The sequence below is a fragment of the Megalops cyprinoides genome, chromosome 2 (genome assembly GCF_013368585.1).
Source record: "Megalops cyprinoides isolate fMegCyp1 chromosome 2, fMegCyp1.pri, whole genome shotgun sequence".
Classification (NCBI taxonomy): Eukaryota; Metazoa; Chordata; class Actinopteri; order Elopiformes; family Megalopidae; genus Megalops; species Megalops cyprinoides.
Genome location: NC_050584.1, coordinates 53,503,286 through 53,515,842, shown reverse-complemented (window position 1 = coordinate 53,515,842; position 12,557 = coordinate 53,503,286). Strand labels below are relative to the sequence as shown.

The window sequence follows — 12,557 nt, the reverse complement described above, 5'->3', positions numbered from 1 at the left end:
CCTACAGCCTTGGTGTGATCCCAGCCATGTCTTCAGCCAATAATGACCAAGAGCCCACACTTGTGTAAAGAGGTGGCTCTGTTCCATTGGGATAGGGATGTGTATGGCAGGGTCTCCTCTCGCTGCTCTCAGGCACTACACTTTTCCGCAAACTGTGTGAAGCTACAGCCATGCTGGCATGAAAGTGAACACCAATGATTTACAAAGGTTTAAAGAGATATTTCCATTTTCATTAGCAAGAATCTGAATATTGATCCATATAATCACCTTATTGTTGAAGATTTGAATCACTGAATACTCCATTTGTCCCTATAAAAACATCATGGGTGGAGTACAGTTTGATCAAGATACACAATACAAAATTTACACAGTTGTGTTTACACTGTTAGGGAGGCATGGGAAGGTTTAGTGTTTTCAGAGTTTCCAGTCTTACAATCCATTACAAATTTTACTTTCCATTACAAATGACTTGTATTTCATCACGAGGTAATATAACTCATATCCATCATTTTGGTGCCCAGGGCTACCTCCATTCATTGAAGACCATTACAAACAGTCTGTGTGAAGTTTCAGTTTGCCATGGTAAGCTTTTTGTTTGCTTCTTTGAGAACACATAATGCAGCAGAACCATTTTGAGTGTTAGTGAGGATTCTTGAGAGTTTGTAAACATGGTGAAACATAACTACACACGTTTAGCTTTAGTCCATGAAACCGCTACAGTCTATTTTCACTGCATCTAAAGTCAGGTTTCCCCCAAATGACGTAAGAGGCTCCAGGAACAGGCTCTGGGTACAGGGGAAGAAGTTTAGCACATCCTCCTCATCCTCCACCTCCTCTCCGCCTTCAGCCAGCAGTCCGTGAGAGGAAATATAGTCCACAGTCACCTCTGTGCTCCTGGACTCGTGTGTCTGTTCTGAGCTATCCGACTCGTGCGAGAAGCTCTTGATGTAGGGGCATGACGGCTGGCCTTGGTACGAGGGCAAGTCCTGCAAGTCCTGATCGGGTTGGAGTCGGAGATGCATCACAGTAGTGGCCTCTCCTGAAAGTGAGGCTCTACTGAGCTCTGGATTCCTTGAGGGCCAATCTTGGCACTCCTGTACCTGAACAGTATAAGGCTCCTCTTCACTCAGAGTGGAATCACTGAGGCACATCGTATAGTCCAACGTCATCTGACCCTGAAAAAGAAAGACCAATGATGTCTCAGAACAGCTAATTTCACTCAGATTTTCCTTGTTCTGTGTATTGTGGCATTAAAACAACCCAGTTTATGCACTCAGAGTGTAGCCACACTGGATATGTTTTTTTTTCTAATTCTAATCAGAATAGAATCAAACTTAATATAAACTCAATAAATCATCTGAGTTCTATTTCTCCACTTTATGCAGTGCGGTATGAAAGGCCATCTTTTATTGTGGAAGACAGCAGTGTGAAGATCATCTACCTTGACCGCCACATACTCCTTTGCCCATTTGCTGTTGGCAGGATCGGGAATGATGTCTGGCATTAAGCAGAAACAACACGCAGATGCTCTGAAGACAGAAATGTACCAATCAACAATTCTGTTCAACTACCTCAAAATTGCAACCAACTGGTGAAAGAAATTCTTCATGTCACATGTCATGACCCTATTTTTCACACATTAAAGAATAACCTTAGTTTATGATATACTTAAAAGGACACTGAAATATATTAATGTGTCTCACTCTTTTAAAGGATTTTATTCACAGTGACATGTACCATACACTTTGCAGGGGTTAATATTGTGAAGGTTTAACATTTGTTTAAATCCCTTTGCTAAGCGCAATTGTATAAAAGTGCAGTTCTCCAGTTCTAGCCTAGACATCAATCAATCAATGAATAACCAGCTAGCCTTTTCATTCAGTAGATAAAAAGAGACGGTGAGAGACAGAGAGCGGTGGTATGCAGACCCAGGGTGCATTGCCCTTGTTCTCAGCATGCTTATGTGTGATCCATGTTTGACAAAGAAGGGATCTCAGGAATTATGTCTGGTTAATTAAGCCTAGTGATGAGGGAATCTCAGTTCGTTACCTTTGCCGGACTGAAGGGATCTGACACAGGCTCATGACAACTAAACACACAAGGAAAGTGGAAATGCCCGCTGTGAGGATAAGCATCCCCTGCTGTTCTTCCTCTAAAAAAACACACAAGAATACAGTTTGTGCGCTTGTTACAGGATTTTTCTGTGACAAGAAAAAGAAAAGATGGAGACTACAACTTCACACATCTGTCAGATTTCTGTATTTACTTTGCACTTTGTAAGACCCGTGACAAAAGTGCAATTGGATCGGTCTGATTTGCACATTGACCTGCGGCCTGCTTGTCTCACATTCACAGAAACTCACGGGGCGGGTAGAAGACCTTCATCTCTCCACTGGGTCCTTCTCCTGCAGCTGTCCAACCTGTCATCCACAAGGTATGCTGCACTCCAGGCTGCAAGCCACTCATAATGGTGTAGTTTCTCACGGAGGGACCTATTGGACCTGGAAGAGGACAAAGTCGTCCATACAGTTTCTACTGCTCCATGAAAAACATTTCATTTGCTGCTATTCATCTGAGTGACTACACACAGGTATATCACCCTTATTGTCTGTCCTTAGTGAAAGCTAGAGAAGAAATATCTGAAATATACAAGAGTACTACAGTGCTGACTGTATCTTCCTTGGCTACAACTGCCTTGCAAATGACTTTTCAATCAACATTGCAATACTAAAATAAAGTTGAAAAGAGAGAATTTTGGGTCCACCATGCACAATTTGCTGTAAAGGATTTCATGTAATAAAAGAGATCTTCATAATAAATGTGTATACTGCCAGTAGCAGCACACTTTTAAGATGCTCATTTACTTACCATAGTTAATAATGTTTTCTCCCCGTTTGAGGTAGATTGTGTAGCTCTTGATGCACCCTCTTTGGTGTTCCCATGGGATCGCTTCCCAACTCACAGTCACCCTGCCACCCTCCACTGTCTCTTTAGGGACAGGACCCTTTGTTGGAACTGGAGATCACGCACACACATAAACGCACACAGACACTGCATCAGAACAACCCACTTACCAAACTGCAGACATACCAGTACATTTCGGAGCATCATGGTTCACATAATTAAGGAACACACTGCACATCATACACCAGTTAATAACATCACATTACACATACTTACAGAAGTATGCAGTTTATACACACACACACACACACACACCAGTTAATAACTTCACATTACAGAACACACTGTAAATCACACACATAGACTAGTTCATAACATCACATTACACCTAATTACAGAAAACACTGTAGACCACACAAAACACACAAATACATACACACAAATATACACCAATCCATATAAAAGCATCATATTACACAGAATTACAGAAACACTGTAGACCACACACACAAATCACACATAATTATGGAAAATACTGTAAAGCGCACACACTCACACATACACACACGCAAACCAGAGCATATTGGAAACACACATACACCAGGTTTTACCTAAGCATCACATTACATTATTGCCATTTGTCTTATCCAAAGCGACTTACATCAATTACAGTTTTTTTTTAATCCATTTATACAACTGGATATTTACTGAGGCAACTGTGGGTTAAGTACCTTGCCCAACAGCACAGCAGCAGTGCCCCAGCAGGGAATTAAACCAGCAACCTTTCAGCTGCAGGGCCTGCGCCTTTACCACTATGCTACACTGCTGCCCCTCATTCCTTCCAATTACAGAAAAACACACATCATGTAAGTCCTCTCTTACCTGATTGCCAAGAATAGGCATCCACGAAATCTGCCTTTCCCATCATGCTTTCATACAATGCATACACAGCCCCTTGATAGCATTCACCTGGCTGTATGTTCTCTATGAGGCAGAAGCAGAAAACCAGAATGTTACATTGACACTGCAACGGGGGTAAAGAAATGCAGTAAAGAATTTGTGTGCTTTATCTGCTGACCTGTAATGACAGCACTGAGCTGGTCCTGACCCACCCTCAACCACATGAGGCCCTTCTTCCGTCTGTTCGCTTGGTGCCACTCCACAAGATACCCATTAACAGGACCTGCACTTGCAGGTTTCTGCCAGGAGATGGCGATGCTGTAGTTAGTGTAGTACGGAGTGTAGCTGACATTCCGAGGGGCCAGAGCACTGTGAGCTGAGGTGACACACAGCAAACAGGAAAGAGAGTCACAGATTTTCTCCTGGCTCTGCATCATCTAGACTAAACAAGATAATCCACTGAACGTACACCCTGGAGCCAAAAGAACCAGGCCAATTTACAACAGGAAAAAGCATATACTGAAGTGGTAATTGTTTCTCAACAGAACACATGCCTACAGAACATATCTCTCATTAGGAGAGCCTTTACCTGAAAGAGGTATGGTCATGTCGGTGGGGGGAGAATGGCCTTTGGAGTTATAGGCAGACAGTGTGACAGCACAGCGGGAGCAGCTGATTGGCAAGTCTTTGCCACTGTCGATGTCGCTTTCCCAGGTGCTCCCCTTCTGCAGATCCCGGACCTTCAGCCTGTACCCCAGGATCCTCCCTCTGGCTTCAGGCTCACTCAGCTCCTACAGATAAAAATTGGTCTCATGCTGTTATAGCCAATGCTGGAAAAAATCCACCTTTGTGCAACTTTGAAAATAATGTTTTGATTATGGCCACTTACTAAAGGACCCATCAAAAAGAAGCTGTGATGCTTTGTATTATGTGTTTTGTGACTTTTTAATATTCACAGCAAATTCAGTTGCATTTCAGTCATGTTTTGAGGTATATTTTATTTCAGGAAGTTTATCTTATGTGATTTAAGTTGGCCTGGATAAATGTCCTTTTATGAACAACAGCAACAATTGCAGCAGCTACTACTGCTGCTGAGGAGTCAATCTATGAAATTGACAGACTTTGTTTTCCATGACCCACCCAGTCTTAAATTCACTACTGCAGTTGAAGTGTGGCAATATCATTGATAATTAGAGTCAAGAGTCAACTCTGAAAAATATCAAGAGTGTCCACATTAAATTACATTACATTAAAATGTGTTAATAACATTACTGCTTCCACAAATTTGTGCAGTCAGCCCAAAAGAATCCTGGCATCCCAGGACAGCAAGACACTACAGCTTCCTTTTCACAGAGGGGAGGGGAGTCTGCTTAAGCATTTTTAGCGTTTCTTCTAAGTATGTCTCCATTTTATGGTAAACTGAAACTTTGACTGTCTAGCTTTAGTTTCATTCTAACGCATCTGTTGTGAGAGTGCTATCACACCCCTACAGTGGATGAGCGGCCCTGAGTCACCCCCCCAGAGGTGTGACCTTTTGCTATCATGGCATAACGGGGCAACTGGACCACAGAATGATGACCTATGACTAGGGTCTGACACACAGGGTGATGTTTTTTGAAGCGGCATGCATCAAAGATTTATGATTTGAAGGTGATTAAAACATTCTCATCATGTTGTAAAAGGCTGTACCTTAAGCTAGATCCATTTTTCTCACTTGTACCACATCACACAGATACTCTTTGTATGTAATCACACCAATTATGAATTGTTCTACACCACACATAGATTGATTTTGTCATATTTAGATACTATACTGATACTATATCACATGCAATTACATTGCAAGCTCCAAAAAAGCAACCTTTCTGTGATCCTGATGTGATAGAATAATGCAGAAAAATGAGTTTTTACAACAGGGGTACAATCTACACACATAGATTTGATTGCAGATTTTTGTAACTGTGCAAGAGAAACCCACCTCTCCAATAAAATACATAAAAACCATTCCCGCAGTCTCCAGTCTCACTAAAAGAATCTGGTCCTGAGCAGAAAAAGGAAGTATGGAAGTGTGGGATAGTGGTGTACAAATGCATATACTTGGTACATAAAGCACAGATGGAAACACTTGCCTTCCAAAGTACCCTAAAAGATTTCTTCTGGGATTGGGAGTACTCTTCGGTGTACCACATGTCCAGCTTCTTTAGTGGTACTGCAACAGAGCATGACATTCAAATCAATAATTTCTCCAAACAAAATTCACCAGTGCCATTACAGACTAACACCTTGTTAATACAGTCTGATATTTAATCTTTTATCGGACCACATGGAACAGAACTGACTGCAGCATATGAGTTGCTCAGACACAACAACCCATCACCATGACAAACTGTAGATAATGCTGCCCTTTAACAGTATCTGATTTGTTTTACTACCCACTTGGCTGTTCAACTGAAACAAGGATGTCGCCTAGAATATGAGTAATATACTTGGAAATAAAAACCGTTTGCATCACGTAACTGTCACAACTGACTTTAAGTAGACTGGAGGAGTGCGACCTAGAGACCTTTTGCTCGCTGAAATTTACAGCATGTCCCTGCTTTTTGTTTGTATATTATTCTTTGAATTGTGTTTCACTGTTGTTCCTGTTTTTCATATTTACCGGAGCAAGGGCTGAAAATGTGCTTTAAGTTAATAAATGTAACACCTGTCAGGAGCGCTACAGAAGAAAAACGGCTAAAAGGCATTGGTTCAGTGAAGACGACCTACTGTACTTTACTACCTGATGGTTTCTTTTTGGTCTTCGATCACACCACCCACGCTGACATATGAGAACAAGTGTCTCCAGCCCACATAGAGCTGACAGCCCACACATGAGAGAGAACATGGCTAACTGGGGTGCATGCTTCAAGTTAAGTAGATGGGCTTGTGATGTCACAGTCAATCAGGCTCCCTGAGGCTGTTCAGTAAGATACCTTTAAAAGTCACGCAGACCTGACCAAATCTGACACCCATCAGAAACTAGTCTGTGACTGAAATGCTCAAAATGTACTGACCACCTTACAGAACAAGGGGTTGCATCTGTACCTCAATGTATTTTCAGGTTTTTCTGAAATGTCAGCTGTAGAGTACTTTGGGTTATCTTGGTTTTGACTTGGCTCTGATTGCAGTACATCATCTGTGGATGTCTTCTGACACCATTGCTGACCTGAGGCCAGCTCACAGGGGTGTGCTTCAAACGAGTACACTCCTCCTGAATGACTGAGAGGAAACTATCTCACAAGATCTGTTTGATTTCAAGCTCTGTACTTCCCCACCATTTTTTTTCCTCCTTACTTCTTTTTCACAATCATGTCACTTAACATCCACCTCAACCATTTTAGTGGGCTCATATGCTGTTGGAGTATTGTGCATGTCAGTGCATCAAGGTTAAGATGCAATGTTGTTGCGGAAACTCTCAAGGAATCAACACATCTCAGTCAGCGAGTGTCAGTGAGGCTTATGCACTGTGGCTGCAGTGATAATAGAGAATAATTTACACAGCTAACTGGAATCATACCAACTTACAGAAATCAGTGCAGATTTACATTATTATGTCAACCTGAGAAACCAGTAAAACCCAAGTTCATAAATCCTCTATTCATCCTTTCAGAATACTCCATGTTCATTAAGCCTACGTATGTCATTGAGAGTGAAGTTCAGGTGTCTGGAGACCACAAATCTCATCTCCTACATTGGTGAATTATCAGCCCACTCATTAAACGTGTTGCATTTAAGGTTGTCCTGCTTCCTCTCTAAACCACATTTGATGACATCCTCCTTGGGTGAAATATCTCAAACCCCATTTAAGGAACAGAATGAAGTCACCTTCTTCATCAGTTTTGCTCGTGATGACAGGGCTCCAATCACTCCATACTCCTCTCTCTGGGCCTAACTTGCACCTGGCCTGGACCTCATACACTGTGGCAGGCACAAGGTCAGAAATATTCCAAGTCCTGCTTGCATTTGCCTGTTGGATACAAACAATCAGCAAAAGAGTAAACCAAATCAGATAGGTCTGCCAGGTCTGTGATGGGATGTTCATGCATAATCAGTTTCCAATGAATGCATTAAAAATAAAACCTTAATTAAGAAATTAAAAGTGGTATATGTTTTTAAGCTTCATGGTGGGGCCATGAAGTGTGACTGGGGCAAGAGGGACCTAAAATACTCCTGATCTTAATCATTCTGGTTCTGAATCACACTGGAGGTCTTGTGGTTAAAGATTTAACCTTCAATGTGAGGTTTCATGTGACACAGATCAAGAGCAATCACCTCAGCTTTTGCAACTCAGCAGTTAAATAATGTTTCATCCTATCAAGTCTTGTTACACCAGCATCAGAATTCTTCTGTGAGGACCACATATTGTGGACATGCTCTGAGTCCACAGGAGACCACAGGATATCAAGAGGAACATAAACTTGGTGTGGCAACATTTATCCACATTTCTTCACCAGTGGTCCATATTGTGGACAGGTGGCCCATGTGACACACCCTAGATGGTATAAGGTCTGTGTTTTCCATTGATCTGCACCATACGATTACATGAACTGATCAAACATCAGTACATGGCAAGCAGAGAGAGGAGCTGCCACCAAACATGGAACAGAAATGTGATATATCATACTGAGTGGACGCAACTGGGCTAATGTGCTCGTAATATTACAAACACATTCTACACAAGTTAGGTGTTAACATTTCAGTGTTCATTTACACAGTACATCGACCTGCCTTGCATAGGAGTCACGTCTAAGCCAGATGGTTTATAGGGCACTGCTTATCCCAAGCTCTGTGGCATGACACAGTTGGCATACAAGCACAACTGAGCAGGCCACCAGTCTATTGTATTGGTAATGGCTCCTATTTGCTGGGGGCTGAACGTCCAACCTTACAGGGTCAGGGCTGACTCTAACAGCAAAGTTGCTGAACCACCCTTCATAGCTGTTGCAAGAGAGCTCAAAAATGACAGTATATCTGGGTTTCTTTAAATTGTAAAGAAACCTGAAAGAAAAGACAGAATTTAGTTCCAGTGACATATACATATTTAAACTTCTTCTAAAAAGACCTTCCTCATTCTTTTCTTGGTGCTTACAGTGAGGGTGTGGGTGGTCCAAATTCCCTGGACCACTCGATGCCGGACCTGCAGGAGCAATGACTTCCATCTGTCATCCCAGAGGAGCATGCAGTACCAAGAGGAACAATCCATTCTAGTTATGTGTGGAGGCATGGGCCTGACTGCATATAGAAAGGGACAGAGGAGAATGATGTCAGTGTAGCTAATGCTGTAATGCTGTCTACAGTATCACACCTGTGTCAGTGAGGCTTATGCACTGTGGCCGCAGTGATAATGGAGAAAAATTTCCACAGATGACTGGAACCATACCACCTTAAACATATCAGTGCAGATTTACATTATAATGTAAACCTGAGAAACCTAAGCCAAAACCAAAGCTCATAAGTCCTCCATTCATCCATTCAGAATATCTTATGTTCATTAAGCCTACCTATGTCATTAAGCGTGAAGTTCAGACAGCTGGAGACCACAGATCCCAATTTGTTTGACGCATTGACCCACACTGAGTATTGAGCCTGAGACTCAAAGACAGGGAAAGTCACATTGCCTGATCCAGGTATGGAGGTGACCCTTGCTGTGCTGTTATGAACTTGAGTCTTCACCCTGAAACAGAGAAAGCCACGCACCATGAAAAGCACATTTATGCCTTGACTGCTCATGTGCATCAAGGAGCTGGTCGTGCGGTTTGGCAGCAACACAGAGCACAGCTGGCTTTTGGTGAAAGAGTAGCTGCGCTGCATGTGATATCTTCCCAAGGCTGACAATGCTCTGCAGGTAAACTGACCCACTGAAAATGATCTTATGACACCTTACTCAACAGATCCCCAGTTTTTTTCCTACCTACCATAGACTTGATGTGGTTTGAAGATAGGTTTCCCTTCCCCTTTTCCATGTGCACGTTACATTTCCAGTTTCTCCTTTCTGAATGCATGTCAAGCTCTGAGGTATGTCAGGTGGGTCTGCAAGGCAACCACAGGCTAAGCTCAGTGCATGCATTTCACAGGTCATGATTTAAGTCACGAATCGCCAGAACCGAAAAGATTAGCAAATGGGTTTTGGTAAGCACAATATGCTGATGAAACTGCAAGAAGATTTTGCAGAACCCAGATCAAATGGTACTTTGCAGTTTCCTAAGGGTAAATACGCAGAGTGATCTGCATACTGCATGAGCAATGTAGTTCTTCACACCAGCGGCTTTTCGTGATCTTTACAACCCGCTTTGGTTTTCACAATACCAGCCCTAAATTCACACTTGGTAAACTGCAAACATAACTGCACATTCTAACCAAGTAATGTATCTCTGTGATTATGTTTTAGGGGTGCTGAATGCATTTGAAAAAACATGCAGAAGAACTTTATAACATTACTATTTGAGGCACAAAATAATTGCATGTCATTTTTGTTGTTGCTTAATTTCATGTTTCACTTTTTTTAAAATGTTGGTTCAAGTATAAAAAAGTTGCTTAAAATTCTGTACTTACACCCAGTGTCCAGGTCAAGTCCACAGAGCTCAGTTCCACATTTGCAAGAGTAAGTTCTATTCTCCGTTATATTAGAAACATTAACAAATAATGTTGTAGAATTGTGCTCAGTGCGAACAAAAATCTCATTTGAATTCACGTGAATAGACGGTCTAGTGCATCTGTCTTTCGTGTTTCTGCCAAAGATGCAGAACACTTGAAAGCTTGCACCCAACTGGACAGTGGTACCAACATTTGAAAACGCAGTACATTGTTTTGCTGCAAAAAAAGAAAGGAAAATACATCATGTAAAGAAGACAAGGGTACATTACTGAACAAAAGAAACTTATTGGCTAATTATAAGCTTTGCATGATACATTGCAAATTAGAGCAGCAAGTAAGCAGAATGATACAATGAGTAAATGACAGGTCCAATACAATTAATTTCGAGAATGGAAACAAACTGAATTGCAAAGGTGTAAAATCTGCACTCACAGTTGGTACAACAATATGCATACATACATACATGTGTGTGTGTACATATATATACACACAGATAAGTGCTGGGTCCTCTTATTTAAAGTTTCTGTACTTTCATTCAAAAATTACTACATTTAAAAACTCCAGGCAGAAAGGAGCTATATTTATTGAGTACAGTGAGAAAAGCAAAACAAGAGCTTCAGTTATCACCCCTCCCAACATGTCTGTAAGTAGTAAGTAACATTCAGAAACATGAATGTAAAAGTAGAACAACTTTTAAATTAAATTATGCGTGTTATATGCGTGTATTTGTGCTACAGAAAAGGGTTCATTTTCAGCTGAAATACTCTCTACCAAAGACTGACATGCAATAAGTATCTGGACACAGCCAGAGTACAAAGAATACAAGAGTACAAAGAATACAGCACTTGAATCGGTGAGAGGTTGAGTACTAGACTGACAAATACACTGCTAAAGTATGTGCTTAAGTATGTAAATAACTGAAATACACTTGTCCTACTACTCACCTTGAACTAAAGAACAAAACTAACATGTGAACTAGAACGTTCACATCTCAAGTTACAGCTGTTACTGCGGGGAACCTGGCACGTTATTATGCAGTAGACCTAATTGATGCCTCATCTTCGAGATCTCATTCATTATTTCACAAAGGAAATTAATGCAAAAAAAAGTAGTGTGCGTGCAGGATGTCGTGACATACCTGTGACTGCTGGTATGCCGCACAGCAAAGTCATCAAAGAAAGGACCGGCAGACCTCCACATACAGAAGGCATTGGTGCTTCTGTTTCAAGGCGCAGAATCTTGATGGATGTGATCGATCTTAATATACAGTCACTTCTGCAGTCATCTTTGTACCGGCTTATCCATCCCCAGAGCCGCTAGAAGTTTTATACGGAAGACAGCCTACTGAATCTTTCCCCTAGGAACCTTTCCCATATTCATCCTGGAAAGACATGGTCAAAGCCTGCAGGATCTGTGCTGGTGACTAAAATTTCACTTCAATAATAACAAATACGAGAATCTTCCAAATAAGGACTTGCAGTAGCTTTATTGTGCGATAAGGAGTCGACACAAATGAATGGGATTTTTCCGCTGTATTGCTGACCTTATTTTGTTTATCTATAAACTTGATTCCGGTAAGCCATTGATGGAAACGCAACGTTAAAAATGTAACAGATGAGTAAGGGAGCAAGTTCGTTGTTCTATGTTAAAGTCTGAATTCAGACATTAGCAGGACACAATACCCTATATGTAGACCTAAGTACCTAAATGAAATACAGAAAATCCGACTATAGGCTGAATCATAGGCTACTTTGCGACTTTCTGATTAATTCCGATATTCATAGAACAGGTATAACGAAGCGGAATCCAACCAAAGTAAGCATTAAGGTAGAAACGGTCTGTACTCCGAGCAACACACGCAATTCTGTAATGGGGAAAATGCAAGACTCACCAAGTTCATCCGGTGATATATTACACAAAGCTGTAGTTGTTTTCGATTTTCTTCTCATTGCTATCGGAAGTAATTGTTAAACATAACCTGTGTATTTTTGCAAGAACCTTATCAACAATATAAGTATAGTCTTCATATTTCCCCTTGCTGTAAGACCTCAGTGCTTATGCTTGCTTAGCGGTTTTGGTAGCCATACGAGCGCGTGCTGTACCTAAATGGATGCGCGACG

At 41.4% G+C, this 12,557-nt stretch overlaps 1 protein-coding gene across 1 annotated transcript; it reads right to left on the bottom strand.

Annotated features, from left to right (window-relative positions):
• Positions 1-698: 698 nt before the first annotated feature.
• Positions 699-11,609, bottom strand: il12rb2 (interleukin 12 receptor, beta 2a). The gene is made up of 15 exons (XM_036519848.1): positions 11,576-11,609; positions 10,396-10,653; positions 9,759-9,873; positions 9,345-9,517; positions 8,933-9,075; positions 7,669-7,810; positions 5,946-6,013; positions 4,394-4,595; positions 3,983-4,180; positions 3,787-3,888; positions 2,869-3,015; positions 2,364-2,501; positions 2,050-2,152; positions 1,442-1,529; positions 699-1,175 (listed from the first exon to the last, which is right to left on the bottom strand). Exons 1-15 carry the CDS (start codon positions 11,607-11,609, stop codon positions 699-701), a joined length of 2,388 nt encoding a protein of 795 aa, XP_036375741.1.
• Between the last annotated feature and the right edge of the window lie 948 nt (positions 11,610-12,557).